The sequence below is a fragment of the Bombyx mandarina genome, chromosome 06 (genome assembly GCF_030267445.1).
Source record: "Bombyx mandarina strain Sakado chromosome 06, ASM3026744v2".
NCBI classification, from domain to species: domain Eukaryota; kingdom Metazoa; phylum Arthropoda; class Insecta; order Lepidoptera; family Bombycidae; genus Bombyx; species Bombyx mandarina.
The window spans coordinates 7,909,994-7,930,240 of NC_143213.1; the positions used below are offsets into that span (position 1 = coordinate 7,909,994).

The 20,247-nt window shown below is 36.3% G+C and overlaps 1 protein-coding gene across 22 annotated transcripts in view; it reads right to left on the reverse strand.

The window, feature by feature from the left end:
* Positions 1–20,247, reverse strand: part of LOC114239565 (uncharacterized) — a 97,248-nt gene that overhangs the window by 56,189 nt on the left and 20,812 nt on the right. For 2 of the 22 annotated variants that reach the window (XM_089728296.1, XM_089728290.1), the window contains exons 1-2: positions 15,431–15,542; positions 14,666–14,935 (exon numbers count right to left, since the gene is read on the reverse strand). The exons of 2 other annotated variants lie outside the window; for them this stretch is intronic. In XM_089728296.1, coding sequence (XP_089584422.1) covers positions 14,666–14,702 — 37 coding nt within the window. In that variant the 5' untranslated portion in view covers positions 14,703–14,935; positions 15,431–15,542. Of the gene's footprint in view, positions 1–14,665; positions 15,132–15,430; positions 15,543–19,508; positions 20,104–20,247 lie in introns of those variants that run through there. 18 more of the 22 variants (XM_089728292.1, XM_089728289.1, XM_089728297.1 and 15 more) reach the window with 16 other exon arrangements.

The window sequence follows — 20,247 nt, forward strand, 5'->3', positions numbered from 1 at the left end:
TGATCATAGATGAACAGACGAGCTCACAGATCTCTATTATTATGCCATGAAGTGGTCACCGTGAAGTAAAACGCATAGACATCGTGAATGCCACTACCCGCCTTCATAAATAGGTCGTAGTCTCAGTATTGTAATAAAGCTTGTCCCGCCCTTGAGACCGTAACACGCTATTGCTTCGAAGCAACAACAAGCAAAACCCGTCCATAAATATTGAAAGTATTTATTATGGCCAGAAGTATGTATAAGAAATTCAGCAAAAAATTTATTGATATACAATTACGGATGGATATAATATCTTAATCTTATCTTATATGTACTTATCCGGCATTACGTCCCTTAGGATTTTTTTTGTGATTTTTTGTTTTATTTTCTTCCGCTCTTTATCGTCAAACATTGCTCGAATGAGTTTTGTAACAGAGTTTCGAGATAAGGGCCTGTAGATATCTTGCTCTAGAAACAGGGGTATCTACTAAATAAACACTAAAAGAAGCTAAGATCGCATACCTTCTCATCGATGGCCGAGCTGATATAACGTTTTAAAATCCTCTAAACTATATTTAGCGTATAAATAAACATAGCTCATGCTATCAGCGGTAGTTTCACGAACCAACATTTGGCATCTGTCTTGAAAGTCACAAAGACCAGGTGTGCTTCACCTTTGTACCGCAGTAAACATCTTTATTTGTATTCGAACCCTGATAATGATACAAACTCGTTTAATTTATACGGAGCTCATTTTACTTGTGATTGCGAAATGGGGATTACCGATTCATAATGTGAAACCTTCAAGCGTCCATTTAAGGAACCGATTATTTGTGGCTAGTGAATATTTTTGGTGTGTGATTGGTGTTTAAAAATTCAATACACATTTTTTTTTGTTATTGTTTAGATGGGTGGACGAGCTCACAGCCCACCTGGTGTTAAGTTTACAACGTAAATGGGCCACCTCATTCTAAGGTCTCAAGTATAGTTACAACGGCTGCCCCACCTTTCAAACCGAAACGCATTACTGCTTCACGGCAAAAATAAGCAGGGTGGTGGTACCTACCCACGCGGACGGAGGACAAGAGGTCCTAACACCAGTAATGATACCACATGATAATGATTATCACATGATAATCTTATACTATTAGAAATTAATATTTGTGGCTTTTTCGCTTACTTCGTGTTTAATGCGCGATTTTTATGAGATTAAATGTAATTGTTAACGTTGTACAAATGTTATTGAATCTTAAGCAAATATTTTTGGCACAACACTGCTAATGCTCCAATGGTACGAGAATAGTTTCACGATATCAATTTGCAGAATAAAATGTTAGAATTATTAATAGTGTAACAAAAAACCTTAAAAATTAATTAAAAATAAGAACGTCCAACTTTAAAAAGATTACAGTGTTTGCTATCTCTGATACGACTTATCTTTTCTGACTCTCTTGATACCAACGCAAAAGAAATTCGTAACAACGTTTTCATTGTTTTGTAAAAGTAATCTATTTAATGTGAAACTGAATGTGTAACATCAATTATTCAATTAAATATGAATATATTCGAATGAAATAATTCTAGTGATAGTTATATAAAACCTATTCAATAAATTATCTAAAACGGCTTTTTGAAAGGCCGTTTAAACATGTAACACCCGATATCGGCATTCATCACACCATATGTCTGTTTTCTATCACTACTAGCGCATAGAATCGAATTCTTCAGCATATTTTTAGATTAGATCGCGTGTTTCACGGTAGTTCACAACTATGAGTTTCATTATTTTTAACACTAAGTATTTTGATATAAGACTAGCAACACCGAAACATTGTTAGCTCCTTTATTGTAAAAATAAATAATTAAAAGACGTTATTCAGTGAAAATATCTGTTCATGATCATAAGCTATTAGTAATTGGTGTGAATAATTTCGTCAACTTACGATTTCAAACTATTTGTGCTTCAAAGAAAAATTACAAGCTCATTTTCACGGTATTGTTTTCATGCTCTGCGGGATATACAATACAGTATCGGCGAACCACGGTTTTCATGAATTGAACTGATTTATCTACACATTGAAGAAAAGTAATAAAATTAAAAAGGGAATTACTAAATATTAAGATACACAGAAAATAAACAAGCGGTTTTTTCATTATTATTATCTTTACTATAAACTACTTTTAAAACCACTTTTACGATTTAATCTTTTATTGGCATTATTATTATATCCGACGTTCTGAATACTTTACAGTTTTCATGCTGACGAACGTAAAATATAGTTTTAATAATGTCTACTACTGAATTTTGAAGTATTCCGTGATTATAATCAAATTTCAAAAACCTGTCAACGGAAATGTTCTCAGGTTTGGTTGATAAAAAACGTGTGTCTACCCAAAACGTAAAGTAAAGTTAAATCAGTTACAATAATTTCAAGGATCATATAACAGAGTCGCGATGGATGCACAAGGGACAGCCTTATAAAGAGACATCAAAGCCCCACCCACATAGAAGATCCGTGAACAAGTCTCTGTTACAAGTAAAACCAATAAAACGTATAGGTTATTGCCATCTTCGTCTAGAATGTCGCCTGCGAAATGTCCGAGTATCGACCGGGCAGTAAAACTGCATGGAAAAGTTGGCGCACCGCCAGCTAATGTGAACGATGCGATTTATTGTTTGCAGAAAGGAAACTCTTGTTTCTTATTCAAGCAGCAGCATCGGGCGCATCGAAAGCGACAACGTTGTAATGCTACTGAATAACGAATAATTATTTCGTGCGGTTGCACGTGAGAGTGCAGTACTGAATGACTAGTCTATTTTTGCTTCATGCAAATTAAGCCTTCGGCTGTACACAAACTTGACTTTCATTATTAAAATTACATTTCACAACAGGTGTTGTGGTAATAAACACTTACCCCGAGGCTTGTGTTTATTCGAAAAATATTTAAGCACCTGCTAATTACGATTCCGTGTAAAATGTCCATGTAAGGTTCATTTTCACAAAATGTACACGTAATGAGTAATTCAAAGTATATACGCTTTTAAAATTGACGCAAACGTTATGAGGTTCCTTTTACCTGCATTTTTGCACCTTGACGAAACTTTGCGAGCCGTTGGTTTTTTTAAAATCTAAAACTGGTTTAGCTGCCTATTCGTTACATTCGATTCGACCTCGTTGCAAAAAAGACCGTGCTACTAATTAAACAGCATAGAATGGATTGCTCACGAAAAAAATCGTATAATGAACGTGATGTGTCATTACTTAGACATTTTAGGTATAGTGAGGGGAACGAAATTAAATTTGACGTTGCCGCGATGGGGGCAATATGCGTGCCCTCGCCCCCGCAAGCTCTCATCGCTAAAGGGCTCTCCTTAGTACGAGCTTAAATGTAACTTTTTAATCGGATTAATGTCACGTAAACTTGATACAAATGCATATTATGCTATATGTTTATTTTGTTAATGTTTTAATTTATGGATTTATTCGGAAACATTTTTAAACATATTTATTAAGGATTCAGAATATTATTAATATTGAGTCATACATTCGATTAAACGGAAAAAAAATACCGCTAAAAACTTTTTTATTATGTATTAAAACTTTTAGCTTCCACGCGATTTTATAAAAATACAGTGAAGCACCAAAAGCGATTTCTCCTCCTCCTTCTCGATTACTGATACAAAACTAATAGAACTTTTTCATTCAGTGTTCCCCTATTCCGTAAATTCCCTTTGCTGATTCAACGAATGGTCCTGGCGGAACAAAATTCGATACACTTGGCAAGTATTTTTTATTCACTACACGACTACTTTTAAGAGGTTAACCGTTGAAATAATATCATTAGACAATCTAATAAAAATTGTAGCACCTATCCAATTACGTAAACTTATTTTTTGTACTATGTCGCCAGTATGGTCATTTGATATTGAAACAGTAGCAAAAAACACCCAACTTAATTTAAATTTAATGATCTTGATTGAAATGACTTCTAGAACACTTTAGAAAGGAACAAAAGTTTTTTTTTTAATTTAATTCAATGATTGCTCATGTAAGATCCCAAACGTAACTGAAATAATTTAAACTCAAAATAAATCTATCCACTTGGCTTAGTCAAAAATTCTTATCTTTCTTCCATGGTATAGATACAGTATCGGTTTTTATGTTACTGCAGGGGGCGATATTTACGCCCCTAGTGAGTAAGACTACGGGTAGGCTCACCCCACCCAATGCCCGAAGCGGTTAATCTTCCGCCCGTAACGCAATTTTTCCAGGAAAGCACGCACTAGCTGATTCATAGGCTGTGGAAGTTTGTCGCCTTAAATAGCGGATGTATAGTTACGTGAATATATTGGCAATCTGTTACCTTCATCACCAAAGACATTCGTTAGAATAGTTTTAGAGGATTACGCGTGTTTCCATCGTTTTGAAAGTTATATTTAGGTATTCACTATTGAGAGTAATTAATAGTGAATCCCTACTAGGTTTTAACATGTGATGGGAGTTTTAAAATTTTAGGTCGACATCATCCAGCCAACGCAACAATCCAACCGATTTGCCTTGAACAAGATTGTAATAAAAAATAATTACAAAAGCGGTCTACGCCATATAATATGGTCACGGTCAACCTTCAATGGCGTTTAGTGAGTACTTTAGAAATTTTCGTCTAAAAATATTTTTCCAGATTTCTCTGCGCAGAACTTATGCGTATTATATACCTATTGACCGTTCATGGCCATGTTCACGATATGGCTACATCAAATGGGCGGCTCTGGCACTTAAAAGATCTGTAAACGCAGCTCTCTGACGAGAGAGGTGTCGGAATGAAGGGTCATCAAGTGTGTGCACTTATTTTTTCGTATAATGACTGGTGAATTTTTAAAAGTGACTATTGGATATTTTTTATCTACATATATTATTTCTCAATTTGAGTAATATTCTCCAAACATGACAGTTGATAATATTGTACATACGAAACGAGCTACATAACTAGGTCCGCGTCTCCTTTGCTTACTCATTGTAATAATTGCTTTTCCTGTTTACCAGATCCGTTTTTATACTTCTCATATAGAAAAGTTATATATACCTACGTATGTACATGACAATTTATTTCAAAACAGTGGTTCTGCATTAAATATTAATGAGGTTATTTTATTATACAATATTTTTCTTAGATTTTTGCGAAGTAAATTCATAATTAAAACTACTTTTACGGTGTAGTTTCACGCTTTTTTTTATTTATTGTTATTATATAATATTATTTTCGTGGGTTTGAATCAAGTTAAAAACAGATTTGAAATTTTTTCGATGTTTGGAAGCATTTTAGTTTCATTTCAAGCAGATTGTCACTCATTAAAAAAAATAAAAGGGTGCGTGTACTTATGTATGCGCGTAAGAAGTTATACTTTATTTTTATTAAATTTATTTCTTTTTTTTATTAAAATTTTAATCAATTTGAAAAAAAATCGATTAAACAACATCCTCAAACATGCATATTGGACATCCCTTTTCTTGATATCGTATAAATTCGGTATTTCTCGTTACGGTTCGGAAAGTTCACCTGCGGCTATATTCAGACTCGCCAAGTTACGTCGGTCGTATTGTAATGAGCGATTTAGTGGGCAACTTCATTCTGTTAATTTTGTGTCACGGTGCGCGCGCATCGTAAAATTTCACTCTGATCAATTTTTCATAACGCGCCTAAAGAAGTATAACTACAAAAATCTTAAAAGCTACTCGATGTAAGTATATGTTCCACTTTTTTACGATCCGTCAAAATTAAATAAGGGCTGACTTACGCAAATACAGTTTCTCGTATAAGAACAGTCAAGATTATAATGTGTACTCGTAGTACGCGATTATGTCACGTGAAAGCACCGCGATTATCGCCTTCACGGGATGACGCGTATTAGCCAAGCGATAATCATGAAGACGTTAGGAAGGTATAGTTGCGTAAATCACAACTTTTGTTGCCAATGAACATGGTAGAAATCAGTCTAAAGTAAATATTTTAATGATCGAGTTCTCATACATCCAATGAAACTGAACTATGAAGCAACAGTTAACCTACCTTTTTTTTTTTTTTTTTTCGGGTAGAGGGCCGAACCTCCTACGAGGTCCCCGCGCAAAAGGGGCGCGCGGGGTATGTGAGACTCAACGATCTGCATGGTGTTGTGAGCAGACCGCGGGCCCAAGGATTTTAGGACCCACCCACTAAACGACTCCCCTGCACTCTTACACCCGACGTCCGATCCCCTCCGAGGTCAGAACCCGGATGAGGTAGGGGGGCTACCGCGGTCAACACTACAACCAGACGGCGCGGCTCACCCCAAGGACGCCCAGCCGACGGAGCCTTCGAGGCGAATCGAAGGCTCTGAAACGTCGGCCGTCTCGGTACGGCAGCCCGTCGGGCCGCCCAGACGGTGCCGCTTGTGTCCCGGAATACCCCGCTGGACCAGAACCAGCCTGCCAGGTCGGGACGCGATACACCGTCGACCGGTCGCTCTATTCACTCCACGGCAGCGCGCTAGAGTGCTGGTAGCGCGCCGCGCGGCCTCACCCCCTCAGGTCGCCCCTTGACCTTCACCGGGGGGAGGCCGCCACCTACAGGGGCCGGGACGTACGGGCGTATTCCCGCCTCCGGCCCCCGGCTCGACGGCGACGGATCGGTGCGGAAAGGGAAGAGCTCTCCCTCTCTCGCTCCGCCGCCTCCTTCTGCGAGATGGTGGACTCGCAGAAGTCGAGCATCGCATTCCAGGACGCGTCGCTGCCGAGCATCGTAGCCACGACGCGCGGCAGCGAGAGGTCCTCTCCTATGACCGCGACGAGGGCGGCGCGCTGCTCGTCAAATCCAGAGCAACGCGCCAGAACAGTTAACCTACCTGAATACAAATTTTTTTTTTAAATGTATTTTGTTTAGATATTTTATTTTATTAATTACATATTTATGTTTTATTTCCTTTTAATAGCTTTTATTCAATAATTAAAAATCAATTTTAATACAAATGATAAAAATTATGGTCACTAATATCTGTAAGTCTGCAGATGTGGCAAATGACACTTGATATTCACCTGGACGGCACATCCTGTGCAAGTCGAATGCATAATTCGATTTTTTACGTAAATACATATAATAATAAGCTTCATGATTTGGACATTACGATCTCTGACATTCAAGGTTAACAACCAGTTTCTGAATTTGTCAGTGGTTATAAATTGAGTAAAATTATTTGCATGAGGCATTTTCAAATTTAAAAAAAGTATTTTATTGACGTTTATTTGCATCTCGTTATTATTTGCATGACCAACTAAAATTTTCCACAAAAATGTTTATTTTCACCTGAATGGGCCTTATACTTTTTAGTTTTTCTCTCTAAAAAATATTCTATTATAATTTAAAACGAGTGAACCTAATTCTCAATCAAAAGTAAATATTACTTTTATTTACCTTCTCCTATTACGACAGTTTTATCTTCTAAATTGCTTTCTCGTAGTAAATATTAAAAAAATATATTTTTAAGTACATATTATTATGTTACCAATATACAATTCTTAATTGCTTTCCCGCGGTAGATATTTAGAAAATCTTATACCTTTAAAGGAGCAATTCTTGTATATTAATATATATGTCTATAATCTGAATCGCGGAAACAGCAGCAACGATTTTCATAAAATTTTGTATACAGGGGATTTCGGGGGCGATAAATCGATCTAACTACGATTTATTTTCAGAAAATGATGTTTTATTCGTGTTTTCAATAATCAACTCTTCGCGACATCTATTGGCGAATAATAATACTATTTTTCTTAATTGAGGGCAACTAACCAGTCATCGTCTAGTATATTTTAAGTACATATGTTACCATGCAATATGTTAACCTCTTCTAAAAATGAGAATATTTAAACATTTATAGGAAAGTATTCTATACTATTATTTTTATAGTTGCTGAAGAAAGGTTCGTCTGATAGTATACCTATTTTACTACCAACACTAAAGTACGCCAGATGACACACGTCTCAACAAATAGGTAGGTATATTTTATGTAACTAATATCACAGCACATATCAACTTATTTTCACTACTAGTCCAAAAGTGGATTTTGAAACCATGTCATCGAAAATAACTTCATGTACCGATCTCCGTATGTTCATGAACTAGCCGTCCGTACTTCACCTTATATTGGGTTCAAGTACGATTTCCGGTCACTCATTTTGATTATACAATTCTTTTCATACGACTCGGAACAAAATTAAAAACAATTAAAAACCGGGTACTATTCGTTTTTTTAAAGATTATATGTTTTGTTTCTAATAACTTTTATTATTCGCTGCAACATTTTATTACACAAATAGGTTTAACATTATAGATTCCAAAACTAATAAACGCAGATATTAATATAGCAACACGATCCTCAAGTCGATCAACTATTTCGAATTTAAACATCACACGTGGATTCTAAATACTATTAAACACTTTCTGAGTTGCTAATATCGAAGCAAACATACTATATTACACCACCGCTGAGTGAGCCGGTGAGTAAGTTGAAAGAATTCGAACACAGCCGCTTTCCGTGACAAAGTTCGGTATAACCATTCCTCAAAATAAGACATAATCAACGAGTAGGTACCCATATGCGATGTTCAACAAACAACTACATGTGTTGATAATCTAATATATAAAATTCTCGTGTCACAATGTTCGTTCCCATACTCCTCCGAAACAGCTTGACCGATTCTCATGAAATTTTTTATGCATATTCAGTAAGCCTGAGAATCGGCTACTATCTATTTTTCATACCCCTAAGTGATTAGGGTTGTCCACCCCTAACATATTTTTTTTTTATTTGGACTTTTTTTTTGTTATAATCAGGTATTATGTGGTTGAATGAGGTTTTGTTATTTTTATTATATATTCCCTCATCGTTCACAGCACTACATACCTCTTTCACTCATTTACCACATCCTTACACACTTACAATAAGTTAGTTTTTTTTTCTATACTAGAAATTCCCTAGAAATCTTATATATGGCAAAACAATGTTTACCGGGTCAGCTAGTTATTTATAAAATATCTGGCGCATACTTACAGATTTTACGACTTATTTGACACACGATTCGGAACGGTACGCGCAAATATTTGAAGCAAATTAGCTTCGAGCGGTAATATTCACAGCTTTCTAATTGGGGAACTTGGTTATTCTTGTGAATTTTCAAAGGTCACGTATAGGACAACGATGTGACAACTGGGAGGGTGGATAAGATATCGATTGAGTGAGGAAACGCTCCCCCTTTGCGTCGAGTGCACTATGACGAGGGTAGCGTTGTAGACAATCTGGCCTAAGTGCTACTCTGTTTCTTCATTTATAAGAGTTTTGGATCAAGTCGATATATTCGCTTTTAAGGTCTTGTTAAGCATTATTGGTAAATCAAAATAATTACAATGTCATTCCATTTCTGACCCTACCGATCCACTAACAGGGCTTTTAGGTATCTCAAGCACCAGTCACCGTTCTTTCTTTGAACCCCTCGCTCGCGATGAAGGATTCGCGAGTAAAACAACCGACAGACACAGCCCACTGAGTTTCTCGCCGGATCTTCACAGTGGGTCACGTTTCCGATTCGGTGGTAGATTCTTCGAAGCACTGCGCTTGCTAGGGCTAGTGTTAGTAACGTCACCAGGTTGAAGCCCCGTGAGCTCACCTACTCGCCCGATTACGCTGACATAGCCCAGTAGATTATGTCAGCCTAGAAAAAAAACCACGATGTTGTCATTGATATTTAACAAAAAGTGGTGCTTAGATGTAAACATGTAACGGAATATTTAACGCAATTTTCACCAACTCCGAGACGTCTGGTTAACTTGAAAATTTGCATACGCATCTAGGACAATGATGATGATGCGGAAACAATTGTTTTATAAATTAAACTTATGATCCAGAACAGTAGTATCGGAGAGAAATAATTAAGTAATTTTAATGTAAAGTTCAAATTTATTTAAGCCTTTTTTAACTATTCTTATTATTTTCTCGTTTGATCATTCCTTTTTATTTTGTTGACACAACATCTAAAAGGTATTTAATTGATTTGCTCAAGCTGTTACGTGTTTTTTTTTTATTTATTGCTTAGATGGGTGGACGAGCTCACAGCCCACCTGGTGTTAAGCGGTTACTGGAGCCCACAGACATCTACAACGTAAATACGCCACCCACCTTGAGATATAAGTTCTAAGGTCTCAATATAGTTACAACGGCTGCCCCACTCTTCAAACCGAAACACGTTACTGCTTCACGGCCAAAATCGGCGGGGTGGTGATATCTACACGAGCGGACTCAAGAGGTCCTCCTGCCACCAGTATAAATACTTAATTATTATCTATAAAAATACTTAATCATACTTAATTATTCATAAATTATCGTTATGTTTACGATATCCGTAGTTGTTACTAAAATTCCTATTCTCAGTAGGTACATAAATATTATTTAAACCAAAACAAAACAAAATAAAACACACACACCTAATTATACAAAGCACGTTTGATACTATTGAAATATACCTTAAAATTTCATAAGAAAAATAATTATCAATAGTATTATTCAATCTAGTTATGTAATCAAGAAACTCGTTTTACTCAACAAACAAGTTAACAAGAAATTTCGTGTTTTAAAATTTCTTGTCGCATTTACACTGGAGGGATTATATGAATATTCAATACAGCAACGATTTAAATTATTTTGATAACTTTCCCGAAGTATCTTAACTTATAATGTTAGTGGTAACAGTATACCATAATATTTAAACCAAGTTTACAACCTCGTTACGGGAACAATAGGAGGCTGTTGAACGCACCATAAAAACATCGTCATGGCACCCGCGTGAATTATAAAAAGATAAGTAAACCGACCATTGTTGGAAGTACTTTAAATGAACTGGTAATCGTTTGTTCCAACGTAATTCATAAAAAGTACTCAAGACCATTTACAATTACTAGTGTTGGTATAATAAGTGAAATTCGATCATAATCACTGATAACATTTATTTTGTTTTGTTGCTATCTTTAACAAAAAAAGGGAAATCGGTTGACAAACAGAGGAGAAAGTAGTTATGTTTATGTTTTGTGTTTTTTTTATTGCCCTTTTATGCAGACGAGTATACGACCCACGTTTTGGTGAATGGTTACCGTCGCTCAAGGACGTCAGCAATGACACCAGGGACAGAGTTGCTGCCTACAGTTTAATCCTCTCCACAAGTCTCGTTTAAAGGAAGACATGTCATAGGGCTCAGGAAACACCGTATAGGGGAGCTCATTACAAAGCCGGATGGTACGTGACAAGAACGATTTCTGAAAGCGCACTGTAGATGAACGCAGTGGTTCAAGGAAGTATGGAGTACTAGGTCTTTGCCTATTGATTCTCAGTGATTCTAGGTAGTATGGAGTACTAGGTCTTTGCCTACTGATTCTAACGCAAAAGTATACTCGTAATATTTATAATAATACAGGGTGGCCCATAAGTCCTTTGAAAAGTAAAATTTGAATAAAACGAACAGGGCGCGCGTGAGCGGTGCAGGGGAAGCGGGGGGAGTAACTTCGGTTTCTGGGAATTTAGTCGCGATGGAGCGTTTTACCGGAGCGGACCGTGCGTTTTGTGTGCGCGAGTTTTATAAAAACGACAATTCGGCAACCGTTGCGCGGCGTAAATTTCGAGAACACAAAGGTTTACACAACTTTGACGACACTCCAACTCTTCAAACGATTAAGAACTGGGTTGCTAAGTTCGAGGAGACCGGTTCGACGTTAGATAAACCGCGGTTGGGTCGCCCAAGGACGTCACGTACGGAACAAAACATAGACACAGTGACACAGTCTATTCGCGAAAATCCGACACAGTCAACTCGTAAGCGCGCCAGAGCATTAAACGTATCCAGGACATCGTTACAACGGATTTTGAAGAAAGATTTACATATGCACCCTTACAAAATTCAGTTGGTTCAAGAATTAAAGGAAACTGACGGTATTCAAAGACAAAATTATGCGAATGAAATGTTGAATCGGTTTACTTCCTTCAATAACATAATGTTCTCTGACGAGGCTCATTTCCATCTTAACGGGCATGTTAGTAAACAAAATTGCCGCTATTGGAGCCCCATCAATCCAAAACTTAAGCATCAGAAGCCCTTACATAGTCCGAAAGTGACTGTTTGGGCCGCTATGTCAGCCCATGGTATCCTAGGGCCTTACTTCTTTGAGGATGGCAGAGGGCGCGCAGTTACTGTTACGTCGGAGCGATATGTGGCTATGATCGAAGAGTTTTTCATACCAGAATTGCAAAACTTTTCAGGCTTTAATGCCAGGACGTGGTTTCAACAGGATGGGGCCACTTCTCACACCTCTAACACTGCTATGCCCGTTATCCGTCAACTTTTTCCTGGCAAAGTTATCTCTAAGAGAGGAGACATTTCCTGGCCTCCACGTAGTCCAGATCTGACCCCGATGGATTTTTTTTTGTGGGGCTACCTTAAGGCTAAAGTATACGACACAAACCCGCGGTCAATTGAGGCCCTAAAAGAAAACATCCGCAGAGAAATGACAAGCATTTCAGCAGTGACGTGCCGCGCAGTCATCGACAATTTTAGACGTCGTTTGCAAGAGTGCCGTGATCGCAACGGATTACATTTAGGAGATGTTATTTTCAAAAAATTATTCCCGTTTTTTAAGCTTTTTATGTAAATAAAAATTTAATTCATAATGTAATTAGTTTTATTTTAATAATTTTTTTTTCATATCAAAGGACTTATGGGCCACCCTGTATTATGTAATTTGGCTGACAAAAAAACATAAAAATAAATGAAAAGGAAGCTCAACCTTAAAAACAAATTCTATCTATTTACATTATTTAATTTAAACAAAACTAAATCATTTGACATTATTTAATTTAAACAAAACTAAACAGCGAGCGTGGACGCATCGCGTGTTTCTAATCAATTTCATTTTTTTACGTACCCCGATCAGTAAGCCCTTGACAATTCTACAATCATCCACATGGAACGCCATGTGGAAGATGCGTATTTATATTATTTTATGTTTATTATCGTGATGAAACCACGCTCGGCCTCGAATATAACAATTGCACCAATGAGAGGACGGGCGCAAGTCATCGCAATTTAAGTCATTAGACCAAGTAACGCTGCGATTTCACTAAGCGAATCTTATTTAAAACGCTCGTATTTTTTTTTTTACTTAAATAACGAACGGTACCACCTTCATAACCATAGGTGTCCACAATACGCCCTAGTACTTACTAGTTATTGCGTAAGATTTTATTTATTTATTTCATAACAATTTTCGGTTTCAACGAGGAACTCATCAGTCAACACGTCATATTAAATCAATCAATACGTATTTATTATACGTACAACGAGTGTCTTACACATTTATGGAAGTTCAAATTTCATTTTACGTTTTCTAGCTTTACGGACACTAAGTTTCATGATAAAGGACTGTAATAGTTGTGATTTAAAAAAAAACGATATTAAACATTGAAATACTTTAATAATTCCAATGACTAACCATTATTTTGTAAAAATGAAAGTTATAGAGAGAGACAAGAGTTCCTTAAAGAATTTAGGTACTCTTGTACGCTCATGCAAAGCCACAGAGCGGCGGGTAAAACAGTGGTGCACTATATAGTTCATTATATAGACATCTTTCACGTGTTTAAAGACACTTAACTAATTAAACGGTAAATGTCTCGTGTGTTCGCAATTTAGCAAGTCGTCCCTTTTATAAGCTTTGACCTTTAGTCTTAAGTTGATCTTTGAGACTAATTTGTTTTCTTTAGCTACGTATTGGCACGAACAATCGGTTTGAACATAGCCGTCAGTCGTGGCATTCACAATGGCATTACATGGTCAATAGGCCGTGAGAACTCGTGAGCATTTCAAGTTATTGGAACTTGTATTGGAATTGGATTCGTCTGGAATCTAGTGTTTTGAATAAGAGCCCGTTTTGGGTGCGCGATGTCGAAGTTAAAAAAAATTGCGAGTACTATTCCTAACATTTAGTATTTCGAATTTCGTTGGACAATCAAAAATTGATTTTGCAACAAAAATGTCAGCACTGCCGTCTTATATGTATATGTAAAAGGTTACTTCCTACAATTTAGCAAGAATTTTCACATTTCTCAGTGACCAACTGAGGATTACCACATGGTATGTTTTGCATGTTTATTATGTAGCTAGATTAGGAATTCGTTTAAAATATCAGACTTATGAATTGTCCCTTTAGTATTTTATTCTCTTTAGACTCACGGTCATTCAGAGCGTTTTGAGTACTTACTAAGTAGTACATAATGAATCATTGATTTGGGGATTTACAATATATTCAAGGTATCTCAATGTGAAATAATTGCTGCGGCTCAGTATATTTTGTTACCATTATGTTTTTAAGCGGTTAGCATTATGGGAGCTCACAATTTTTAATATGAAAAAAATATGTATAAAATCACCTTGGAACAAACAAAATTAAAAATATTTGCATTATAAAAAAATTTAGTTGTGTGGCGAATTATCGCTTCAATATACATTGTCGCGTTTTCCTTAAAATAGTCTACCCGCATGATTTTCCTAATTTTATAGTCCAAAAATTTGTTCAGATTCTCATCTTAAAAAAAAGTTTGGAAGATATTTACCATTCGGACGAAAATCTGTTAATGCCTTGATCCGCATTTTCTTTTCTCAATGTATCCTTTTTTGAATGTTCGAACAGGGTTGCACTAATTAATATCAGACACCTTCATCACTAAACACTACGACACATTGAGGGTAAACACACCTCACATTTCCCGTCTCTAATCGATATTTTGATAAATAAGAGTTAGAAAGGATACAAGTTACTAAGAAAATATTAACAACCACTTTTCACATTGTTTTTGCTCGTGACAAAAATACAAGTAAAGACACTGAAACATGAAATATAAAAACTGGATTAATAATATTACAAGGCGCGAGCCGCTTGATTTGACAGCTGCGAGCGCGCTATCCCGAATTCCCGATTCAAATATTGTTTGGTCCGAGTGAATCAGCAACGGGCGCGCGAGTGAGATAGCGACACAAAGTCAAGTGAATTTAGTCGCGTAATGAGGGACGTGCCGGGAACACTCGGGATACGAAATAGGTAGCGTAAACTTTAATTGACGTATACTACGACCGGCGCACAATAAAATTTTGATACTTCAGACCGTAAATAATACGGGGAAAACTATAAAATTGCAAAACATTTTTTGTACTCATTATTAATTTCGAGAACAATGAATAACGCATTGAGGAACCGCATTGATAAACCAACAACTAATCTACTGATAAAGTTTCAGGGTATTGTCAAATCAAGCTATACGTATTAATGAGTTTGGTCGAAACTTGTAATATTATATGATTGTTGAAAAAAATATACAGACGCTGTTAATCGGATCACGACTACACCACCGCCGTATAAACGTCAAACGCGCAGGCGCAACGCCTGTGACTGACGTACGCATGCGCGCAAACTTCAGACCAGTCTACAATGTCATTCATCATGGTTAAAGTCGGTTAAACTCTCACAATCACCTAAGCGCAAAAGATACCCTATAAACCTAAGAGTTGTGTATTACATAATATAACTAATTCAAATATCAATAAAATGGAAAGCGTTTTTAGTTATTGACAATTTGCAGTAAAATAAATAATTCACACAAATTCTAATTTATAAGAGAAGCATTATTCTCTTTCTTCCTTAGAATGTTTACAAACTACATGTAGATGATTCTAAGTATGTACTTGATTTTTTACCGTAAGAACTGATTTGCGAAGTAGTCAGAAGCTACTTAGTCAGTACAGCAGTAACATTCGGCTAAAAACTTAACGGTATGTTTGCCAAATCAGTCATAAGATACGGACCTGAGTGAATGACCTCACAAAGACACGAATGTTGATTCCTCAATCATGATTATATTGTTCAAATATACGGGCGCTATCTTTTCGTTCGTATCATAATTCATTCTTTAGTTAGTGATTTAGTAAGTACTTAAATCGGGCTTATTAATTCACATAACAATGACTTGAAAGTCGTTCTGCCGCTTACAGAGAGAGAGAGCTGAGTATGTTAAATATCGCGTGTCGTGTCAGAAACAAGGAAATATTTCAGCGATAGGTAAGCATGTTCGATTAAATAGATGAGATTATCAATTGGAATATCTAAAGGAAACTGATATCGGAAATGACGAAACTGAATGCTTATAAACATACGCAAAAGAATATACCTACTGCAAAAAATCAAATCTAGAATCCAGATTTTACGAAGATCGCTTGTTTTTTTTGTTTTTTTTGTTTCTTTTTTTATGATTGAAGTATTTATTATCTACTGGTGGCCTGGAGGCCTCTCCAATTTCACCAAGACAGGTGGGAGAGCAAAGTCTCAGCCAGAAGGGGTGGGATTTGCTAACAGCAGCCCGAGCGTCTCCGAAAGAAACCTAACAACTCAAGAGTAACTGCTTCGTGAATGAATCTACTACCGGATCGGAATCGCGACCCGCTGAGAAGATCCGGCGAGAAACTCAGCGAGCTGATGCATGGACTACACTTGTATTTATCTGTTTGTGATTCATCTACATAGCATTCTTCTGATTGTCTTCTGTTATATTAATGACCATTAAGCTGAATCAGAAAAGTGCATCCTAAAAGTTAGCGATTTACATTTTTATTTGTACATTTCGTGTACCTACTACTTGCAGCTATTTTCATATCCTACTCAAATATTGGTTAAACGTTTTGAACAGTTTAAATACGGCAAAAAATGTCAGTAAAAACACAGGTTTATCGAAGAAGAAATTTATCTCCGTCACAAAAAGTACAGGTAGGTATTAGGTACGTAACGTAATGGATTGTCTACATTTTAATTTAGATCGATAACGTGTAGGTGCCTTGTGTGTAACCGTCAGAAAGCGACTCATTCCATTCCTCTGACTGTACCTACTACTAGACATGTGTAAGTAATGCGAGTGATATTACTCGGGTAATATTACTCTACGATGTAATGCAACATCACACATTACGCGAAGGAAACAAACATCACACCATCACCCAACATGTTTCTTTCTTTGTCGTGTAATGTTGCTTAATACACGAACGGAACCGAGCGAGCGAGACAGACCGATCGACGCAAAATAAATGAGCAAGCGACACGGAATTATTCCTAGTGATTTGGAACCGTATGTCCCGGCCGCTAGGTACATTTTTATACCTATGGTACGTCTGAATTTTAATATAGGTATTTGTGTTTATATTTTTCATGCGGCCAGCCGGTAGTTTCCCGCAAGTACTTACTTAATTTTTTATTCGCAACTTTTGTAAAATCGCTAGTCGCTCGTAATTGTTTAGTAATATTTCATATTAATTTTTGTGTTTGATTTGAATTACTTAAGCACTTGTTTGAAGATAGTTTTATTATTTGTTTTAATGCGTGTTTAATAAGTGAAAGAAATAACGGCGTCTAAATGAAAGTACAGTCCTCCTTGGATGCACTTTGAGGATATCGCGCCGAAACAATGCATCTACTGCTCTCGTATATTAACATTATTGTCGAGCTCAATTTGCAGTCTAAGTCGCCATATGAAATCCGTTCATCCCACAATAAATTATATTAAGTAAAAAATAAAATTATTATATTATTAAGTAAGTCAATCTCTGTCAAGTAATATAACAGTGTATTACAATACAAAGTTCATACTTTGTATTGTAATACACTACTGTAATGACACACCCGAATCATTACCTAAGTGATGTGTATCAACACATCACTTAGGTAATGATTCGGGTGTATAGATACAATGTATTCGTCGTCACAGTATCTATTGAACGCACCGAGTAATGTTAAGAGTGATGTGTAATGTTTTCGAGTAATATCACCTGTCTGTAAAAGTGATGTCATATCACATTACATTGAGGAGTGATGTTTTGCGCAAGTCTACCTACTACTCGATTTGTTGGCAATAACAAAAATACTCAAATGATGTTGGCCCAGCAGGTAGGTATGTTTAGATTTTAGACCAGCATGTTCCGATGTTGGACCAACATGTTTAACAGAATTATGACTTTTGTCGACCAAAATATAAAGCAATTTAAAATGCATGCATGAATAAAGGTTATTTAATAATTAATATGAACAGTTGTTGTCATGTTCCACAAAACTTTCAAACAACAATAGACGATATTTTGGAACTAATGGGCCTCTTACTCTTCAATGTCTATAGTGTTATGCAAAATATAATTACTGTAATTTTCTAGACGTGATTAATTTTCTTTTTAAGTATTACAAAAGTGTTGAGGCATGAAATAAAATTACCAGCCGACTATATTAGTGATCCTTTCCTCAATACGTAAAAAAGTAAAACGCTCTGAAATTGATTATGATTTGGTACTACAGCGCCATCTATAAACTTTGTAGTGAAGCTATTGTATTCAAAATAGATCAGTACTATTCTGTCAGTGCCGGCTTGTGTCAGTCATTCACTATTAACGTAAATAAATGCGTACGGTACCACAGCCAAGCAATAGATGTCGTTGTAAAATGCTTTAATTTTCTGTTAAATTTCTATAATAATATTAAAATTTATTGTTTAGAGACCGTTCATTACACATTGTCATGTTCAGCTCTCGACAGAAACAAGACCAACTAGTTTTTACTTTACTGTTTTACATATTAGATTATATATTAATATACATATATCGATATACATAATATATTAGAATTAAAATTGTCCAAGTAACCGAAAAAACTGATGATAATCTCTGTGATTGATGGCAAGTACCCACCTACTAGGAATTCCCTGTTCGTGTTTAAATATAATTTAGGGTTTATAATAAGGTGTTGTATAGTAAGGTAGACGTTTTGTGAGCCCGCATGAGTAGATACCTTGCCCGTTTCTGCCACTAGCCGTCATGTGTATGATGGGTTGAACAACCCGTTTAAAACATAATGGAAATTCCGACGCCGTGTCTCTTTTTTATTGCCTTTGTAGGCAGACGAGCATACGGCCCACCTGATGGTAAGTGGTCACCATCGCTCATGGACTTCAGCAATGACAGGGGCAGAGCCAAGCCGCTGCCTATCAGATCTCAAGCTGTATGACGACATTGAGACTGATGTCTATGGGCTCTGGTAACTATCAAGCTCGTTCGCATATCTAAGAAATACTTAATAAAAACATACAAATATAAGCTTTTTTCAAAAGGCCAGAATTTTTGTAATAGGTACTAAAGTACGTATACTTACTCAGCTACGAATATATAGGGTTACTTCGTTACGTACATACATACTTATCATTGTGTAAATATATGCGGTAAATGAATACAATGCATTGCAAGTCAATAGAAGAACGTCATCTAGATTGATAAGACCAAAATCAATAAACTTTGGCATAATGCTTACGTTTATTCCAATGAAATTACATATTATAAGGTTAATGGATTGTTTTTTAACATTTTATCGATACGAACCTCTTTTTCGTTTCCGCTTACGAGATATCCCAAAGGCGTTTAATGGTCCAAAATCCTTATTCACATCCCGATCATACGCATTTCTAGTTAATTCTAATATTTTACCAACTATACACAACACTATCGCAATCATATTCACTACTTAACTGCTCGAAATCTGCGATCGGTTTATCGATATTATCTCGTTTCGATTTATCTAAACGGCACAGTTTTTTTCTTTCTCTTCCTATTTTTTAACGCGAACCTTAAATGCTGTTTACTAAAATTTTCATAATACGCCTCGAAAATGGTGGCATGGGCACTTGTACCACACATAACCTTAAGCTGGCTCTTGATAGGCGTGATGTGGTTTTTGTGTCACTTTTTTCACGTGTATGAGTCGTATTGTTGTTGAACCGCGTGGGATAAACGTACAGAGATAATTTATCAGTGCTCCTCTGTATTATTATACGACGCGCGAATGACTGATCAGGCGCATCACGACACCGCGGGAGCCTTGACGTGATTAATTCTAAATAAGGCTAAAAATATACACGACACATACATATTATGTATGTAACAGCTAAACAACGTTACGTAACTGCACTCAACATTGTTTTTTATAAATAGTAATAACAGAAACAAAATATCGTACACTTTGTTTGCATTATAGAATAGAGTTGATAAAAGCAAACATTTTAAAACTGAACCAATTAATATTTGATCACTGTTTCGTATGAACAAAGTTAATAATCGACAC